Consider the following 21,553-nt stretch of genomic DNA (forward strand, 5'->3'; position numbering starts at 1 on the left):
CCTTCACCCTAGTTTCCCTGTTTTACCACATGAGAAGTAGAGAGCAAACAAGCTGATAGAACCACCTTGACACTTGCAGTACTCAGGAACGGAGCATATCAAATGTGATAAAGCAAAAGAAAAAGCACTAATGAAAGAAAATCTGTAAAACTGAATTCTTTAATGGGCGGGCGGACATTGGATAGAAATTGTAGAATGCAGATAGCAGTACCAAATGGAAGTACAGCCAACCAAAATAAATTGAAAAGATGTACCAACATACCCTCAAAACCATGACTGTAAGATCTGGAACACTGAAAGAATCGCACTGTATCAATGACCTAAGGCACAAAGTAGGGAAGAATCTGGGGCCCTAAAACATAGGAAGACATATTACAATGGGAATGCAGAAATATTGAGGAATGAACCCACAAGGGTTATCGACCAAGAGACGTTCCTGTACAAGCAATTTCACAAGAAGGCAGAGCTGAAGGAAGGAGGTTTCAATTTACCAACCATGGATCAAGATTTTGAAATGTCAGAGACATAACCACTTCCCCTATGTGCCATCTATACATTTTAAGTGTGATGATTCAGTGAAGCAGTCCCCTTTATTTCACTGGCAAAGGGGTTTACATGCCACGAAGGGAGGCAGAGACAGCAAGCAGGGAAATAAATGGGACCAACAGAAATCAAAACTTTCTACAAGACGACAATGGGCCTCATTAAAAGTGTGCCGGTCTGGTAAAAATGCCAGTAATTCTGGCTCTGGCATTTTTAATTGAACTGGCACACTTCAAGTTTGCCAGTGGGGGCTAGGGATCTCCCAGACAGACCTCATCTGCCCGGATTTCTGGTCAGTTACCAACGGCGCCAGTGATTCAGTAAATCCAATCCCATGGGGAACTCATGGGAATGGGAATTTAGTGGCACTCTGCTGTCCGTAATATCCCAGTACTACCGGGATATTGGGCGGCAGAGATGGTAAGTGCAGTTTGCCGGTATCCCACTGTTAGTACCAGCTGGATACCAGCAAACTTATAATGAGGGCCAATAAGTTTAAACCTACATTTAGTGCCTCAGTGCTCCCACAAATACATATGAATGCATAAAAGGGTTCCTGCAATAGCAAAACACATGAACCTAAATTAGAACACAAATCTATAATGCATAATTGGTAGCTTTTCTATTAGGTCAATATTAATCTTTCAGCCTCACACCCATCACTGTAAATAATGAGATCACAGTTTGCAAGGGTATCGTTCTAGACAGATGGTAGGAAAAAACCTCGGGCAGTCTGAGTGTTGACAAGTTTTATATACCTTTGAGGATAATCACAGCAGAAGCGAGGTAGGTAGTCCAAGAAGCTAGAGGAGATTGTGCACTCTCATGAACTAATTTCTCAAGCTCCGTACTACCTCCTTTGTTTTTTGGGGGATTTCTAGAATGTGTTGTGAATTATGTTTGAAGGGGGAACTACATGTACTTATTTTCTTTCTATGAAGAAAATACACTTTTGTGCCTTACAAAAAGGCCAGGTAGCAACCATGCAGCATGTGCTGTCCAGCCTCAGAATGCTGTAGTGATCACAGATGCGGCACAAAAGAAACTACTTTTGTCTACATTGGTAATGAGACGGAAATAGCAGAGTGCTCCTCTTACTTTCACAGCATAAACAACTTTTGCCAACATTTTTCAGTTACCAAGCAGGATACTGGAGAAACAGTTGTCTAATGGTTCAGAGTATGAATTGGGTTATTTTGGGTACCGATGCGGGATGTGAATTGGGATATTATGGGTACCAGTTTGGATAGTGGAGTCCTCCCACCCATGTGCAACAGATATGATTAAAGGGCCAGAGAGAGCAACCATCCTAATGTCATATATTTAACATGAAAAGCCTTCAAATAACTAATCACCTGGGAATCACATTCAAGCCAAGTTTGACTTTCCTTACATTAAGCATAGTGACCAGGGATGAGTCACGGAGAAGAACAAAGGCAAACATGGAATTTCACTGCAGATATGAAAGAATGTATAGCCTTAATGTGGTGAGTTACCTCACAATATGACTTCTCTCCTTTTTCTTCCCCACCTCTATGTAACTATTGGTCTTTGGACACAGTCTAAATGAGAGATCTACTTACGTTTCTATAGTCCTCCATGAGAGAGGAGACTATCTTCTTTAATACATTCCTCTCACTCTTTGCCTTCTCCTTCTCGTTGATGACCAAAAACACACCAGAAGATGATTCATATACTACTAATAGTTTTATCATCTCTGTACGTCTTTTTGAGACCCAATAAATGTTCTCTCACATATCTTTTGATCTTCTATACTCAGCTTTTAATAGCAAGACATGGGAGCGGGATGGGAGGTTGTATCAAACCCTTAAAAACAATTGCCAAAGTCTTGCTAGAGTTCTCAGACATTCATGAGAGGGAGGCAGTCAGAATTAAGATAAGGTCCATGACAGTGGCAGACCATTCCATTGTGGAATCAAGATATCAGGGTTGCCCGATATGGTTCTTATTCTTACAATTTCGGAGACACAACACTATGGACAAATTCCATAGTTTCCATAGTTGACAATCTGGCTTTTCCAAATAATTCATATGAGCCAGTTTTGGTCAGCCCACCAGTCCTGCCGTTATGCTAATAGTGTTATTGCTACTGCTTTAGAAGTATTTGGGCAATGCCATTAGTACATTTACACTCCAATAGTAACAGTAGAGCCCCACTTCCCAATATCCAAGTATGGCTGAAGTGAAGAAGTACTGACAGGAGTGACTCTTATTATTAAGCGGCAGGTGGACCCTCCCTGCAGACATGGAATATTTGCACAGTGCATGTCACTGCAAAAGGTCAATACACCATGCCTCTAGCACGTTAACCATTCTCTATTTTTGTAATGCGACTCGGGTGTGTAGTGCTGGTGTGTAGTGCTGACCTGCTGATTTTGGAAAATAATGCTCCACTAATGCAGTGGAGAATTGTTGCGAAGTGACTTGCAGGCTTAACTTAAGTTATATATTAGGTTTATTCAAGACACTTCAGTTACAGTTACATGGAAGTAAATACAGGAGTATGGAGTATTATCAGCACTGGCCCCATCACCCAGGCAGGGGAGCTCTAACTGCCTGCCTCAGTATGGAACCCTCAGATCAGCATTCCATCATTCACCCAATAACATTCCATATGACATCACACACTCACATATGGCAGATCAACACAGACAGTCACTATATAACACATCTCCCTCTTTTTCCAAAGCCACACACACACAGGAAGTCACACGTAACAAGAATTTTCATTAATAGGGCCAAAATGTTGTACCTTAAATACAATACATTTCGATAGTGTATTCATATGTAAGTATCAGAAATCCAATTCTTGCGTGAGTCAAATTTAAGAAAAAAACAGATTCGAAGGTATATTGCATCGTTTACCGAAATCCTCAAATTCATTGAAGGGCAATGGAACATTCCACTTAGATATTCGAATCTCGTAAGAGAATGAATCCTTGAACACGATTCCCAGGAGTTGGTCATCTTTACTCCAGGCCTCCTTCAATGCCATGTCATCTTTATATTCCTCAATCTTGACACCTGTCATTTGAAATAAAATACTTTGAATACATCTGCTTTGAATTAGCCCTCAGATCCTCAGACGACTAGCAGAGAACAATAGAGGAGAACATAACTCAGCTATAGTCACCAACCATTGGGCCCACAGATCTAGAACATAAGGGCATTGGTCCATAACATTAACATGTGACATTGGAAAAATATGTGAAAGTGAAATGTATTTATTCTTTAAAACACACACATTGATTCCACAAAAATGTCATGCTTAATTATCGTATCATTTCATGAAAACGTGTACTGTATGGTTTTGAACTGTGCCCCTTGGCCAAGGTTCAAGTTGTATTGCTTAGGCATAATTTGTTGAGGAAAATGTGACCTGAACTGGTCCGATAGCGTTCAGGAATGTTTAAAATAATTTGGTTAGTAATAAATATATGGCCCTGAGGCCTGTTTTAGGCTACAGATTTAAAGTATCCACACCATTTTTTCAGGTTCAAAACCTAAGGTCCATTAAGGTCTATACGGCCATAGATATACACAGGTCGCTCTTCAATGACTTTATCAACGGCTCTTCAACTGTACTCCATCAGTGCCATCACACCCTTCTATTACGCCATCTCTGACCTCAAACAGAGGACTAACGCGCCCCTGCTTTCATTATCAAACATGTTAAACTACAAAAAACGATAACATCTGTATCAATTCGGGAACCATATTACTGCTAGCGATAATCTCCAAAATACTCAGTTTCCTTACAAATCCTTTGTCCAGAAGCGGCCACTTCCCATCATTCACTCACTCCAACTGGACCATAAAAAATATTTTCCTGTTTTTGCTTCCCCTAGCCTGTTACTCCTCACATGACAAGATTGATTCCCCACTCAAACCACTTCAATTATCTTGGACTCCTATGGCACCTTTAACTGTACTACAATCTCTGCTTGTCAATGGGCCTCATTAGGACCCTGGCGCTAAGTGGTTAACAGCGCCGTAAAAGGCTGCAGCACCGTTAACCACTTAGCACCTTACTACGAGGTCCCTTTGTGGGACCCGACCTGAACGGCTGGTCTGGACCAGCCGTTAAAGTAGGGACCCGCAAAGGGACCTCGCAGGCAATTATGGTACCGCAATTTGCGGTACCGTAATTGCCGCCTTCCCCATTCCCATTGAGCCCTATGGGGCAAAAATGGGAATAGGGAAGGGCCATGGGGAAATGGGGAAATACCGCCCCGCCAACCTTGGAATGGGGCGGTATTTCCCCATTTCCCCATGACAGACTCGTTACAACACCGGCACCAACCATGGTGCTAATAGCGCCATGGTTTAGTGCCGGTGTTGTAATGAGGGCCAATGAACAGGCCAAAGCCCTGTCAGAATTCCACATCTTCCCTCGCTAGACCCCTATAGAATTTCAAAGCACATGCTGCAGTATTACTCTAGTTTAGAACGCTTAGGAAAACCTTCCTTGCTCTGCAATCCTACCATAACTTTCACCCTATCACCTGCAATGCTTGTATCATCATGGGAGCGTGTTCCTTTGTCCTAATCTATGTTTACCCTTTATTTGGATTCCTCCAGCAACAGCTCAATTTTGTCATGATCAACCATCACCCACCATTTCCTTCAAACTGTTGTGTGGTGTGTTTAGTGTGGAACTGTGACCTCTCAATACAAAATGAGAAACCCCCAGTAGCCCTATGCTATGGTGCTGTAACTCAACAGAATCTCTCTGACTAAACGCTTCCAATGCGAGTCATTTTCACATACCATTTGTATAAATGCAACCACCATCTAATATTTTAGGCAAGATGAGAACACCAGCATTTCAATTTTACAGAGGTTCTGTGACACATACATTTATTTGCCATAAAGTCCCATACATTTATTTGCCATAAAGTCCCAGTTCAAAAGGCTACTTCCAACAAAGGTTATGTGTGGGAACCCTTTCCCTGCTCTCTTCTTCTTAGGAGAGCAGCCTGGCACCTTGTTGCCTTTTTCAAAGGTTTGGTCTTAGAATTCTGAACCTAGATCTGAACATTGGTAGGAGCATTTTGTGCTGTAGATTTTATGCAGACATGGCTGGCACCCTTAGGCCACCTTGCATTTATTTCGCTTGTTTATAGAGGCCAAGTATTGGATTAAGAGAAGAGGATCCAATTTATTTGAGTGAAGAAGCACCTCTGGACTTTGAGGTGGAATGCTTACAAAACATATACCTGAAGTAAAGTCATTTACATGAACTGACCTCCAAATCTATCTGGCCTCATATAGAGTACCTCAGGGGGCGTGTTTCGCTTACACTGTTCAACATCTACACAATTCCACTCTTTGAGATGCTAGAGGAAAAAGGGGCCCTGTACGCAAACCACACAGATGACACGCAGCTGATTCCTCTTTCAAGGGATCATGTAAAAGATACCATCATGGCGAATAACATTTATAACCTGATTGAGTCATGGATGGTGGACAACTGTCTTGCTCTCACTAATAAAAAAACAGAGCGTATGATTGCAGGGACGGCACCGCAGCTGAGGAGGCTTGGCGATGAATATAAGTAATTTGCCATTTTAGGATATACCATAGCCACGCTTCCCAAAGTTAAAACTCTGGGTGTTATTCTGGGATAGGAACTGTCAATGAAGTCTCATATTAAAAGCCTTGTCGATGGCTCAACATAACACCTGCAGCTGCTAGCACAACTCAGTCTGTTTTTGAATCCCTCTAACTGTGCCACCATTGCCAGGGCAATCGTTGGGGCCCACCTGGACTCTGTGCACGCCTTCTACAAGGCACTAGTAAGGGTGAAATGGTCCGCTTACAGGTGATCCAAAACAATAATGTGCATGTTGTGGAAGGCCTGCAGAGACCAATCATGTTTCTAACGCAAGGAGGACCTTGCAATGGCTTCTGCTGGAGAGCAGAGTCACCTGTCGAACTCTCTGCATCACTCATAAGAGCCAAGCTACTTGGCCGATAGACTCTCCTGGCTCCCTGCTCAGATTGTCCTTCACTCTAACAACTCCCACCTTCGGCAAACCCCTAAATCAAAACTGTCTATAATGTCACAGGGGTCCTTCCCAAAATGTATATGTGCATGTGTGTGTACCTATATATATATATATACACTGACAAAAAACGTTGCTAAAGGAACGTTATGGGTAAGTTGCACTACGAAAAAGCTATGACATTCACTGACAAAAAACATTGTTAAAGGGACGATATGTTTCAGATGCCCTAGGAAAAACCTATCAAATTCAGTGCAACAAGTACTTGAAAGGAACATTACACTTACATTGCACTGATAACAACCTATCTATATTATAGTTACAAGTAAAATTAAAAAAAACAGAAATTCACCAGTTATGGTAACCTAAGCAACCATAACTCGTGCCACCACTGTGCACTGCTAAGACTAACACCCATGACATCAAACATGACATCACAAATGCCTAGTAGGTTTGTTGTCTCTGTCTCCCCTCTGTTCCCCCTTCCTTGCCTCGTCGCAGATTGCAAAACTTGTGTATAGGTGCATTATAAATGCCAAATCATACAATTTCACATCATATGATATCATACACACATTGCATTCATGACAACAGGAGGCCTGCCACTTACCTTGTATACTTCACAGTTTTTTTTCCACAGTCCACCACTTATTACAAACTTTTCAAAAATGATCGCACTGAATGCATGTTACCAACTTCAAACAAGTATGTACAGTGCATGCATACAAACAGGATGCCTGCCCCTTAGCTTGAAAAATTCCAGCATAGGCTTCTGCACTTCTTTGTACAAAGAGACCTTCTGCCACAGTTTTTGCATACACACCACAACCACAAATCTTATTGAGCAATGCCTTACCTCCACAGTCCCATTTCCATGCCTCCCATCCTGAAAACGGCTGGATGTAACATGTTTAATCCGGAAACTACAGCACAATCCGCTGAGTTCTCGTTCTAGGAGGCGGGGTGGGGAGTGCGAAACAGGGTAGGGGATTGGATCTTTAGTGGTCCGTCTGAAAAGTGTATGTTTTTGTGGTTTATTCTTTGTGTTTTTTTCTTATGTGCTTGCAAACAACCTTTTTTGTCTTTTCTCTTTCTATGAGTTTCTGTTTGCTTCTCCACCTTCAATTTTTACCGATTTATGGTCAACACTTCTTGTAAGTGTAAAAGAAAATAGTATTGAAAATGGTGTTCAAAGAAATGCCATTTGCATAGAGGCAGTGTATATTTTGCAACTTCATGCTCTCATAGTGGGTGGAGAACATCCCATTAGTGCACACAATTGCAGACATGCTTCTGTTTATAAGACACCTTCCAAGCTCTGGCTGGGGACAAATTACACCGGCATGGTCCCATACCCCTCTTGGTGGAATGGTTGAGAAAACGACCTTCGCAGAGGGAAAAATCTGCATCACTGCATTCATCAACTTCTTCAGGTGACGGAGCAAACGTCCACACGACATGCAACCCAAATGTAGACCTCCATAATGCATCACAACAACTTGGACAGTAATGGTAGAGGCCACATATCTGCAAAGGCAAATCATCCCGGCGGAACTGGATGCATAGAGACTGGCCCACAAAGCGTCCACTCCTTCCAACCCGAAATTAGGCACTTTGTACAGCATACCTGTGCAGATCTTGTACATAGCTATCACCCACGATCAGCACTGTGCGTCTCTCCATCTCTACCAACCTCATTACACAGAGAGTATTGGGAAAAAGTAGTACCGCTCCTTCCTGTGAACCACACCCTTGACACCTGATTCCATAATCCCCACAGTTCCATTGCCTGCCGTTCCTTCTGTGGCGTGTGTTAGAAGACCAAAATAAAGAGAAATGAACTGGGAAAGGAAAAAAGGGAAATAAAGAAAGCTCCTTTCAGAGTTGAACAATGGAATTGCCAACGAACGGATGCAGGGTGTGGCGCACCGTATACGCTCCACACAATGGCCCTCATTACGACCCTTGCGGAAATTGACTGACCGGACCGCAACAGCGTAAATAGCGTTTCCGCCATTGCACGAAGGAGCAAAGTGCGGCCAATCACGACCCATCGGGCACGAGCATTACGCCATGGCGGAATCCGAAAGGCTGCGATGGCGGAAATGACCCCAAAACGGCCCTTACCGCCGCCGTACGCTGCACCAGGTGCAATACCGCCACCCATCTTAGCGGTCACCGTAATGAGCGGTCACCGTAACGAGCGTGCACCGCAAATTACGGCCACCGTAAATATACGGAAACGGAAGTAAAAGCATGTGGCCGGAACGGGAAACAGCACGCCGCACAACTATAAAATCCGAATCCCAACACAACCATAAAAAATCCGACCCTGACACACATCCCAACCCGTTAGCAACCCCAGTTAAAAAAATAAATATGGGAAAGGTAGCCAAGAAAGCGTGTGACCGCAAGCGGCAGGTACACTTCTCCCGAGAGGAACTGACCGTGCTCACCGAGACCCTACAGGAAAATTCCGCCGTCGTCTTCTCAAGTCAAATGACCAGGACGGCCCTTGCCAACAAGAAGGCCATATGGGTCCTGGTGGCACAGCGCGTAAGTGCGGTGGGGACAACACCCCGCACGCCACAGCAATGTCGCAAGCGGTGGGACGACCTGCGGATCCGCGTACGCAGCATACTTTCTGCGAACAGGAACATCGCCACAGCTACCGGGGGGGGTTCAGAGTCGCCCATCAAGTTGACCCCCTGGGAGGAAATCTGCGCCTCCACCATAGGAATGGAGAGCATAGAGGGAGTCGGAGGGATGGAGAAAGGAGTGCCGACATCCGGAGAATCAGGTAGGTTGGCCAAGAGAAACAATGCGAAATCCACAAACCACGAACATGTGCAGTACCATGTGACCCCATAGTGCAATACATACTTAGCCCTGACAGCGCCCTCTAAAAGTCAGAATGAACAAACAAATCAATCAAGAAGCCATAAACAACCCCTACATGTGCAGCATGCACCCCCTAACTGCAGGCAGCCAAATGAATGCATCCTCAATCCACACGGAAATGAGACCACCTCCAAGGCCCAGTCCCAAATCAGCCTCATGTACCACCCCAATGCATTTGATACGTTGCCATTCCAAATCCGACAGACCCATAACTAACGCTCGCCCCTCTTTACTCCACCACAGGGTCCGATACCAACGACGAGCTGCAGGACACCCCTACCAGCACGCCTGCAAAGAGGGCCAGGACCAACGTCCCAAGAGCCTCCACCTCAGGTGCAAGGATCAAGACACGGCAGCAGCAGGAATCAAGTGGCAGCACACTGGAGGGGACTGCAACAGGCACCCCAGCAGCCAGCAAGTCCACAACCCCAGCACCACAGGTCCCCCCAAAGAACGTATCTGATGGCACCGCCTCTGGTGGTAGCAGCACCATAGGGGACACAGCTGTCATGCCAGCATGCTCCGACACGGAAAACAGTGCTGGCGACGTAGGTACCATCCATGACCTTTCCCAATCCCCCTGCATGTCCCATCCCCTACACCATGACGAAACCACGCAGGGGCACCCTGAAGACGACGACTGGCCAACCCCCACAAGTCCTGTGCCAAGGCAACATGTGTTGAGCAGCCCCCCTGTCACACCACCGCAAATGTCCATGGCCCAGCAGAGGCAACAGTCCCTCGACCTGCTGATCGAGCAACAGCAGGAAGCGTCCACGCTACTCAAGGACCATGCAAATGAATGCGGGGGTTCCAGGGCAGCCATGGAAACATCCACCGAGACACTCAGGGCACAAATAGAGAAAAGTAGTGAGAGCCTCAGGGGAGAAATGGAGAGAAGCACCGAGAGCCTGAGAGCACAAATGGAGAAAAGCACCGAGAGCCTGAGGGGGGAACTGCATGCGACGTCCAAAGACGTCTGTGCTGAACTTGCTGCTGTGCGCCGTGTGCTCTCGGAGCTCTCACAAACCCTCAGAGACATGCATGGACGCGAGCAGGCAGAGACCTCATCCGTGGCAAGTTCCGTCCAGGGCAGCCCCCAACGCAGATCTGGCAGGAACCTGCGCTCCACGGGCAGGGGTGCCCCTGATACCCGTAGAGGGGGCTTGCAATAGCGTCTACCCACGGACAGCATGCATATTTGGACACTGGTGTTGGGGGGGGAGGTAGTAGGGTGGAGGGGGTGTGTTGGGCTTCACTGGGTGGCGGGTCCATAGGGTGTATAAATCAAATCACATTAACAATACAGCACCTCATTATCATCCAATGACATGTGTGGACATTGATATTTGCGTACGAGGCCTTCATAGGCGTACAGTCCACAATGTGCCTGTACTACACACACACAGTGCCACAGGTCCCCTTTCCGTGTAATAGGCACCATGCGTGGTTGCTAGAAGCATGCATCTATGATGCTCTGTCGGATTGCACGTGCATCCTGTGCCTCATGGACTCCTTGAGGTGCCTCCACATCCCCACCCTCATCATCATCATCATCTTCAGGTGCATGCAGTACAGCGTCAGGGGGCATGGGCACATTCCTACGTATGCACATGTTGTGCAGCATGACACATGCCATGACCATCTTAGAAACCTTCTCATGGCTGTATATGAGTGCCCCGCCAGACCTGCTGAGGCTGCGGAAACGAGCCTTCAGTAGGCCGAATGCCTGTTCAATGACCACACGGGTACGTGAGTGGGCATGGTTGTAGTCCTCCTCATGCTCGTTCTGTGGGTTCCGGATTGGTGTAAGGAGCCATCTCTTCAGTGGATACCCGGCATCACCTGTATGAGACGAATAAAGGGTGTCAGTGGAATGATAGTGCTAAGTAGCCCCCCCCCCCCTGCAAGGTCATTGACGCATCAAATGGGCCACGATGTCATGCATGAAATGAGACTCACCGAGTAGCCAGGATCTGTGCCCTGCGTGTCGCTCCATGTAGCGTGGTATTCTTGTGTTCCTCAGGACCATAGAATCATGGGTAGATCCTGGAAATCTGGCACAACAATGCGTAAATATCTTGTTGGAGTCACACACCATTTGCACATTGATTGAATGAAATTGTTTCCGGTTGCGGTACTGGACCTCCATGGCATGTGGGACAACCAATTCAACATGGGTGCAGTCGATGGCACCAATGCAACCCGGGATGCCGCCAAGTGCATGGAATCCCACTTTAGCGTTGGTAATCTCCTGGTACGTGCGTGGTAGTGTGATGTGGTCGTCGGCGTGCTTCAGGAGGGCATCGTGCACTTGGAAGAGTGTCCGTGAGAACAGTGGCTGTGAAATGCCATGCAACTGTCCCACTGTGTGCTGGTAGGTGCCTGTGGCCAGGAAGTGGAGTGCAGACACCACCTTCAGTAGGGGTGGGATGGCGGTTGGGCTATCTATCATGCTCACGAGGTCAGCATGTGTCATGTCCACAATGGCGATTATGGTGTCCCGGTCCAAACGGTAGAGGGTGTGGATCTGCTCAGCAGTGAGGTTGAACGGATCAGCTCGGAGGCGTGGGATTGCGGGCCGCCTGCGTGGTGGTAGTGGCAGTGCTTGTGGGCCTTGCTGACCCTGCCTTGCCCTCCTCCTCCTCCTCCTCCTCCGTCTCCCCTGTGCGCCCGGTTGTTGTACCTGTTGTTGTTCGTCGTCTTCTTGTAGTTGTAGCACTTGCAGTGCCATCTGGTACCCCAGGCCCAACATCGCTAGTCCTGCCGGTAGCATTTTGGAGTGGGAGTGGTTGTGGGAGGGGTTTGGGTCTGCAATATATGTGTTGTCGGCCTGTATGGCCTCCACCTGTGCTGATTGAATGAATCTGTGGCAGATGCAATCCCTTCTGGCCGAGCACGTCCCGCACGTAAGGCTGCATTTGGCCGCATGGCATCTTGGGATTGGAATCATGTATCAAATCCCGATGGCAGTGTGATGTACTTTGACTGATTTTCATGCTATGCTCCCATTGTTACACATGCTATGATTGCAGCCGCTTACATACCTGTGAAGAGTCAGTGGTATGTAGGGCTCGATCGATGGCCGACCCTCATGCAGCACAGTAACGTACTTCACCGACGGGCGTGGCGTCCCATTTGTGATTGCAGCCAGTTAGCATCATGACACACAGCCGCACTACATTGATGTAATTGTGAATGCAAGCGTTCACAGAAGCCTTTTCGACGTAATGTTGCAAGTGAGGAATTCGAAGGCCAGCATTTTTGGTTTTGAAGTAGCGGCGAGGATACGCCCACAGGTCTGGCTGGAAATATAACGTTCTATTGTAGAATGTCCTTGGGACATGGCCCATAACGAGCAGGCAATGAATGATATGAATTGAATGGGATGCGCAATAGCGTAGTGGACGATAAGGCAGGACGTTCCCAAATCCATCTTGCTTCACAACACTACAGATCCGGCCAGGGGCACAGTGGTTTTTGCGGACTGCATTACGCACAGACGCGATGGAAGTTTCACATATTATGTGAGTGAATATTCATGCGTTTTCATTGCGGGATGAGGGAATGATGTGTGGATGCATGGACTGATGAATCCGTTCAGGGTCTGCCATGTACATGGGTTTCTTGGTTCACTCCCCTTCCCCTGCGTTATGTGATGCAAGGCTGCCATAGTGGGACATACGTCTCTCTGCCCTTGTCGGATCCTCCCTGTCTCGACGCGCCTTCATACACTTGTGTCTAGGCACGTTACTAATCCCATGTCATGGGTTCTATCTTGACGGACGCATGCACAGTAACCGACGTTGCCAATGGTGTATTTAGCTCGATTGGTTTCGTTGTGATTCGATACTGGATTAGGGGTGTGTATATTCCTTTGGAGTGGGCTAGCATGCATATGGGTGTGGATTTGGTGTGTTGAATGAAGATTGTAATGCATCATGAGTCCCGTAATGCAATCGGTTGATTTGTGTTTCTTTTGGGTGACAGGTATCTCCTGCCCTATTGCAGATGCCATCTCTACGCCACTCCTCCAGATGGTTTTTACTCTCGACTCCTGCAGCTTCGGGTGAATCAGTGGAGCACCATTTCGATCATATGGGACGATCGCCAATGGGCCACATGCCCTTACGCTGTACTGGTGGCTAGGTGCAACATTTCGGCCTTTCAGCTCGACTAGTGCCTGCCTCATGGGACGGACCTGCGGTTCTTGCCGCTTCCATGTTGCCTTTTGGAACGTTGATGTAAGCCCTGTGTGCCATGATGGTACAGGGCGTCACACAAGTGGAAGCCGGTCAATTATTGCAGATGCAGCCCTCGGTGATGATGGTTGTTTTGGTGGGATTTTGCAAATTGATGTGGGGCCTTTGTCATTTGGATGTGCATTTAAATTGTATTCCGATATTTGTCGTGTTGCGTTGTTCTTTGCAGGTGATGTGGCGATTTTCGCTTTGTGGCGGTATGTATTGCATGATGATCTGCTTTGTGTTCCGCCTTCTGAGTTGAGTTGTGTGGTACAGTACTGGCCGCGTTTGCCTACGTAGCACAGTATGGTCACGGATAGAGGCTGCCATTGTGTCTGTTTACATGATGTGCTGTTCAGGGGCGGGGGATTGGCTTTTGGCCGACTGGTGCCTGTCAGCCAGGTCGATTGGTGGAATGATGGGTTGTTCAGAATGTGGCTGGTCACAGGTGACTGTGTTTGCGTGCGTTTGTTGGAGGGGGACTGGGGTCATGTCCATTGGAATAGCTTCTGTATTGATGCCATCTGTGCCCTGCAGCTCCCATCGGCCCCTCTTGGGATGGGCCTGGCTGCTCAGTCACTCTGCCGACTTGTGTGGTACATGCTTCTGCTGATGGTTGGTTTGTTTACTGGCATGAGTACAGGGCTGGTGCAATCCCCCTCAGGATGCTGTTGTGGATGTTGCCTTGCGCTGGTGGCAAGCGATGGGGGACTACTGTTGTTTTGTGTCATGTGTTCTTGATTTTCATTTTGATGTGTTGTACCTTCACATGCCTGTGCTGCGTCAGTACGGCTATGGTGACATGCCGTACATGGATGCCCACTCACGGGGCGCTTTGAGCCCCTGCATGCTTTTCTACGTTGGCATGCATGGGTGAATAGTGGATTTCACTGGTTGCATAGTGTGTGTACATTGCGCCTGCCAGGAGTTGTGCAATGAGGCCAGGGAGTGGAGTACAGGCACTCAGTGGGCCATTTACGGTTGGTTCGCGTTGCCGTATTTCTCGCCATGGCGGAATGGTACTTTACGACGTGCTTGATGGCGTTCAGTACATGTCCGCTAGGGTCAGAATTCGCGTACCGTTGCGCCATGGCGGTGATTCCGGTTTTGCAAGGCGCGCGTGCGCGTACTTGGTGCAGTTAGCGTTGCCGTTCACTGCGGTGTCGCTAATGGCATCGTACTTTACGGTGACGGGTCATGATCGCAACGAGCGGTGTTCGATGGCGGTATTGCATTTCCGCCATCATTTTTCCATTTCCGCAAGGGTCGTAATGAGGCCCAATGTGTGCAAAATAAAGGAAGGCCTGGCACTGTGGTGGAATTGGGTAGAAAGGAGCTTGCTGTAGAAAAAGGTTTCTTTACATGTTGCAGAGCGTTTTGAAGAGTTTAAGTGCGCAACACTTACTACAAAAATTCTTCCTCTACTTTCAAGAAGGGCAGCAAGGCAATTGGATGGGGCGTGCAGACATCGGGATGACAGGAATAGTAAGATGAACATTATTGGTAGGGAAAACGCTTCGTGCTGTGAAACGTCATATTCCCATGTGTACGCCATTGGCACATGTCATAGAAAGGCACAAATAAACTTCTTCGCAATGTACCACGCTTTCGCCATTTGCAGACCAAAGGAAAAATAACACAGCCACCTCGGTGTCTGCGTAATGCGATGGAAAGTTATGCAGGAGATCGGAAACAGAAGCATGACCTGGGCAAGTGCCTCCTTCATCGCAAACGGCACTGAAACTCGGGTAACATGCTGTGCAATTTTCCCTCCACAATGAAGAACAATAATGTCGGCATGATCGCGCGTCACCAAAGTGTCACACAGACAAACCAAAATCAGTCACTTCATTGTAGGTACTCCATAGCAGTGCACATCCACATGACAGAATCCAAAATGAGCAGCCACTGCACAGTGTTTTACATTCACTTTCAATCAATGTATTTAGAACTCCCCCAAAAACTGTACACTGTGGCTTGTGAAACACACAGCCATAACCACACCCTCTGCATTTCTGTCAACAACTACCTGTGTACCACAGTCTGTGTGTACAAACCACAACCAGAAACCTTATTGACCAATCCCGTAGCCTCTAGAGGCCCATTTCTATGGCTGTCATCTGCAAAAGGGGCGTATGTAACACGTGCAACCCTGCAACTATCGCTATGTCTGACGATTTTTTGTCTGGGCGCGCGCAGGACTGGGGGAATACATTTCAACCAGGGAAGGAGACGTTGTTAGTTGTGGCGGCTCTGAAAAGCTTTATTTATTTTTTCTTAAAGGTGCTTCCATAGAAACACCTTTTTTGCGGTTATTATAAGTATGTTTGTGTTTTGTAGGTAAGCTCACATTCTTACAATAGGGTCTTTAGTGCAGCCTGTAGTTTGTGAAACAAAATATCATTGCCACTGGTCGACAAAGACATGCCATTTGCTTTGAAAAGGTGTAAATATCGAGAATCAATGTTGTCATTCTCACAGGAGAAGATCCCAGTAGCACTCAAGAAGTCACACATACTTCTGTTCATGAGACCCCTTCCGACCTCTGGCTGGCGACAGGAATCATTGCAATAGTCCCATACTATTCTCTATGGTATACATGTGAAAAGCACCTTGGCAGTGGGAAAAAAGCTCTTCACTGTTTTCATCAACTTCTTCGGTTGTCGGTACACACAGGAATAAGCCATGGAACCCAAATGCAATGCTTCATAGTGCACGACCACACCATGTACAGTTGCGAAAGTGGTCACTCCTCGACATTCTGCAAGCAGACCACCAAAGCTGCACACATCGTCACAGCACCACAAAGCTTCCACTCCTCCAAATCGAAATTGCCATAAAAGCCTTTTTCAATGGCATACTGGAACAGATCTTCCACAAAGGTGTCACTGACTATCAAAACAGTGTGTCTCTCCATCTCTGCCTAGCACCATCACAACAGAGAATAAGGGAAAAAAAATTTGACACCCTTTCCTGTGATGCACACCCCGAGCACCTGATTGGACAATTCCCACAGTCCCATTTCCATTGGCCAGCATGGTGAGAAGCGCAGAATGTGGCACGTGCGCTTCCCCAAGTAACACGCGGGCCGCGTCCCAGTACAGCAGGAGCAGTCCTTCTTCACTTTCCACTATGTTTTGTCCATCGCTACCTCATTGGGTACTGTGAAATAGTCACACATGCATCCACTAATGGCATCCAAGATGTTAGCATCTAACACTGTCAATTCTGTACAACACTGCATATGTACCGTTGCACATTGAGCCTCCAAGTCTCATTGGAAAGCACGTCAAGTGGAAAGTTCAGTAAAAGAATGCAAGATTTATGCATTAACATTCATCCACATGAGCACCCATAACCACAAAGTGGAGGTATAAAAACTGTTTCTGCAGTATGTTTACAACTCCACCATAAGTGCCTGTGCGCATGGGATCTGCCAGTGAGCGTCCATTACGTTCTTAAAAAGGTTAATGTTTTTTTCTCCCATCCACTATCGTCAAGTGGCACTTCAATTGTATATTCTTGCAGCGTTTCCATTTACCCGTATCACCCATTGTAATATCGAAATAGGAACGCTCTTCTTTCCTTCTGACCAAACAACGATTTTGATTCCTCATTTAAGCATCTCCTACATAAATCGTACAAATATGCCACAAAAACCACCACTGAATGTATGTTACCAATCTAAAGCAACGTCCGAAAAGCTCACTTTCTCCACAGCTGTGGATCGCTGTAGGCTACCCTATTGCAACAACCTTATTCTAAATCTGCCTGCTTGTACTCTCTGCCTACTGCAACACATCCAGAAGAAGTCTGCGTGCCTTGTGCTTGGCCTCAAGCCCAGGGATCGTATCTCTCTGGGATTGAAATGTCTGCATTGGCTCCCAATAGCAACAAAGAATAAGGTAAAATGTGTCTGCATTATGCACAAAGCCTTCTGGGCCCTGGGGCCTCAATACCTGCAACTGTCACTTCCTAAATTTCTCCCTGCTTGACCAATTCCATCATCCGCCTCCAACTCCCTTTGCCTCAGCAAGCCATCAGTTGGTGGTAGATCTCTTTTTTCGGCTGGGACCTCCCTCTGCAACAGCCTCCCTGCGTCCCTGAAACATGAAGAGACCCATCGCCGGTTCCGGAAGCACCTCAAAACCTTTCTCTTTGCCTCTGCTTTTTCTCCTCCTATCCCCTGCTGACTTCGGGGCTGAAACTGATTCTACACTGGTTACCTGGCCACCCTCTGATCTCGGGCCCAGGCAACGTCCCTCCGCCAGTCGCACCCATGCACTGGCTTTCTGGTTCAACCACCACCTGATGTCTTCACTTATCCTTGCACTTGCCACCATCGGCCCATATTTTTACTTCTTGTCACTGTTTCTTCTTCCCATGTACTGCAGTTTCTCCTCCCCCTTCCCAAGCACTTCAGCAATCTAAGTGACACCTGGTGTAGTAGGTTTGTTGTGTCTTGTTTCCCCTCTGTTCCCCTGCCCTTGCCTTGGTGCGCCTTCAAAACCTTGTGTTTATGCGCTTTACAAATGTCACATCATACAATATCACATTGTATGATATTATACACACATTGCATGCATACAACAGGATGCCTGCCACTTACCTTGTACACATTACAAAAGAAATGCCTACAGCACCGCACTTACTGTAAACTTATGACAACTTATTGCAGAAAACCAACACTAAGTGTATGTTAGCAACGGCCAACAAGTACATACAGTGCATGCATACAAACAGGATGCCTGCCCCTTAGCTTGCACAAATCCACCATAGTCTTCTGCAATTCTCTGAACAAAGAGAAATGTTTTCACAGTTCTTCCATACACACCACAACCAGAAACATTATAGAGTAATCCCTTTGCCTCTGCAGTCTCATTTCCATGGCTACCATCCTGAAAAGGGGCGATGTGGCACATTTAATCATGAAACTACTGCAGATTCCGCTGAGTTATCGTGCTAGGAAGTGGGTGGGGGGGAAGAAGTGTGGAACAGGTTAGGGGATTTGGTCTTTATTGTTCCCTTGAAAAAGAGGGGTTTTTTTACGTGTTTACAAATAACTTTTTCTGTTTTTGCTCTTTATTTTACTTTCTTGTTTGGTTGTTTCCTTACATTGTTACAGGATTGTCTTCAACACTTTTTGCACAGTGTAAAACAAAACAACATTGCCAATGTTTGTCAAAATGCCATTTGCATGGAAACAGTGCAAATTTCGCTCATTAATGATGTCTTGGTCGGTGGAGAACATTGCAGCAATGGACATAAATCGACACATGCTTCTGTTAATGAAACACCTTCCGACAAATTACACTGGCATGGTCCCGTGCTCCTCTTGGTGGTGTGCTTGAGAAAACCACCTTGGCAGTGGAAAAATCTGCATCACTTCTTCCATCAACTTCTTTAGGCGACGGAGCAAACGTCTACATGACATGTACCCCAAATGTACAGCTCCATAATGCAGTACAACAACATCAACAGTACTGAGAAACGCCACACAACTGCAAAGGTCAACGATACTGCCAAATCTGCCCTCATAGACAGTGCCCGAGAAAGCCTCCACTCCTTCCAAGGCAAAATTAGCAGTCATGCCTCTTTGTGCAGCATACATGTACAGATGTATCACCCACTATTAGGACTCTGCGCCTCTCCATCGCTACCTGCCACCCTCACGACACATGATTGGCTAATTCCGACAGTTCTACTTCCATGCCCACCATGCTTAAAAGGGCAGGATGTGGCACATGAGCTTTCTCAGCTACAGTGGGGGCCGCACCCCAATAAAGCAGGTACAGTCTTGTATTTTTGTATTTGTTTACTATTTATATCACGCACCAAACCCTGAGGTAGCTGGGTGCTTGAAAACTTACATACATAAAAAGGCAGGCAAGTTACAATCAAGTGTGGAGACAACATATGGGACCCTGGTTACAGGTGGGTCAAATAACAGGAGATGATGTACAGTATTATAGCTAAACAAAAGATGATTAACAGTAACATAGATAGACAGTGATCAGATAACATGCTGATGGTGTCTTAGTAATGAGGCTTGTTGCGCAGCCAATTTTTTATTCTGGCTTTAAAAGTGAGGAAGGAGGGACCTGTCGAAGAGGGATGGCAATGGAGTTCCATCGTTTGGCAGCTCGGACAGGGAAGCTGGCTCCTCCAGATGTTTTTAAATTGAACCTTGGTACCACCAGGCTGTGGGAGAGAGAAGACCTGGTGGTATGTGTGGGTTGGTGTTTCTTCTTCTACCCTTTCCACTCCAGCCATGCATCCAAGGTGCTAGGCTCTCACCACAGACAGCACACCATAGTACTCCTTATGTTTAAATGCTCATGTCATGTGCGTGCAAATCACATCCCCAATTGAGCCTGCCAGCTTTCACCCTAGCCACATGTTTGTATGCATGGCTGCATAACGTTGCATCAGGGTGTGCTGAACGGTGTGTAGGTGCCTGTGTACATTGGCCATATTTTACATGTGTGGTGCTGAGTACTTCATTTCATGCCACAATATCTTACAGCACTTCTTAAAGCAAGGGTCTTATAAGGGCAAAAAACACAGCAAATGCAAATGGTCAAATGTGGCTCCCTATTGTGCAACTGGTGCAATGATGTACACCATATGCTAATCTACGCATAGCAGATCACTTCTGCTGTTCTACCAAGTCTACAATTTCATCCACAACCATTGTGTAAAAGTCATCAACTTCAAATACATGTAGGGGAGGACTGGTCCAGGAGACCCCTCTCTCCTGCGTTTTCTCCCCAGGTGAGGGCTATGGCTCATTGGGCGTTCCCTCGTGCCACCCGGGCCCAGGTGGTGGAGGGCTCACCCGCTGGAGACATTGCCCACACGTATTAATTGCCCATACAAATTTAGCTAGGCCCAGAAACCATTTTTTGTCTGGTAAAGATGGTGTGAGCTCAGCGCACTGTAGCGCGGCCCCCACCCTTGGAGAGTCTCATCCCTGTTGCCGCAGCACCCTGGCAGATCCGCTGCGAGCACGTTCCCACGAACAAGACGGACATGAGCTAGCGCAATACGCTAACATTGTAACAATTCACCTCCCGCAGTGTACTATCACTATCAGCATGACCCGGCCAGCAGGCCTGAACAATGAGAAGAACGGTAAAATGGTCATCTGATGGCAGACAGTCTTAATATATATGTATATAGTAATGTCAAGACCACTTGCAAAGTATGCTTCTTCCACAAAATCTCTTATATTACAAACGCCTGTAGAATGTATTAAAATGAGAGAGCATGCTCCCATGATATAAGCAATGGCGAGCTCACACCATTACAGGTGGATGCTAATAATAAAGGAACGCTCCAGGGATCTGGTTGTTGCGTGTATCACTGGGCAGCCTACCTCCCATGGTTTTGCGCCATAACTAAGCTAATGCTGCTAGAGTACACGAGAAAGCGAATGCAACTATACTATGAACTCATGTAAAGGATGCGCGAGAATGCACTTATCATGTGTGTATGTCTAAGCCCCTTATGTGCCACCACCGTCACGTACAGTGGCGGGTCGTTTCTATGTACTCCACCGACCCAACTACTACCTCATTTACTGCGAATGTATATGCATGTAACTAAAATACTGTAGCTGCTAGAATATAATGTACAAATATGGTGCTCGGACTGGGTATAATCGAGACACATCCAGCAAAGTTTAAATGCATGTTTTGAAGCGATGTTGAATAAGTATTATAGAAAGTGTTCAAATGTTTGTGATGTCTTTACCTACATTCAGCAACACACGAGGGAGATACCTTTGTGAATGCGTACAAGGCCATTTCCCCCTCCCACCCTGCGAAGGCTGCC

General features: G+C 46.6%; 1 protein-coding gene across 1 annotated transcript in view; it reads right to left on the bottom strand.

Moving 5' to 3' along the window:
* LOC138583119 (ATP-binding cassette sub-family A member 9-like) overlaps nucleotides 1-21,553 on the bottom strand; it is a 2,601,648-nt gene that overhangs the window by 2,274,063 nt on the left and 306,032 nt on the right. The window contains exon 4 of the mRNA XM_069655079.1: nucleotides 3,430-3,588. Coding sequence (XP_069511180.1) covers nucleotides 3,430-3,588 — 159 coding nt within the window. The remainder of the gene's footprint in view (nucleotides 1-3,429; nucleotides 3,589-21,553) is intronic.

This window comes from Ambystoma mexicanum, chromosome 3q (genome assembly GCF_040938575.1).
Source record: "Ambystoma mexicanum isolate Mex_15411 chromosome 3q, UKY_AmexF1_1, whole genome shotgun sequence".
Classification (NCBI taxonomy): domain Eukaryota; kingdom Metazoa; phylum Chordata; class Amphibia; order Caudata; family Ambystomatidae; genus Ambystoma; species Ambystoma mexicanum.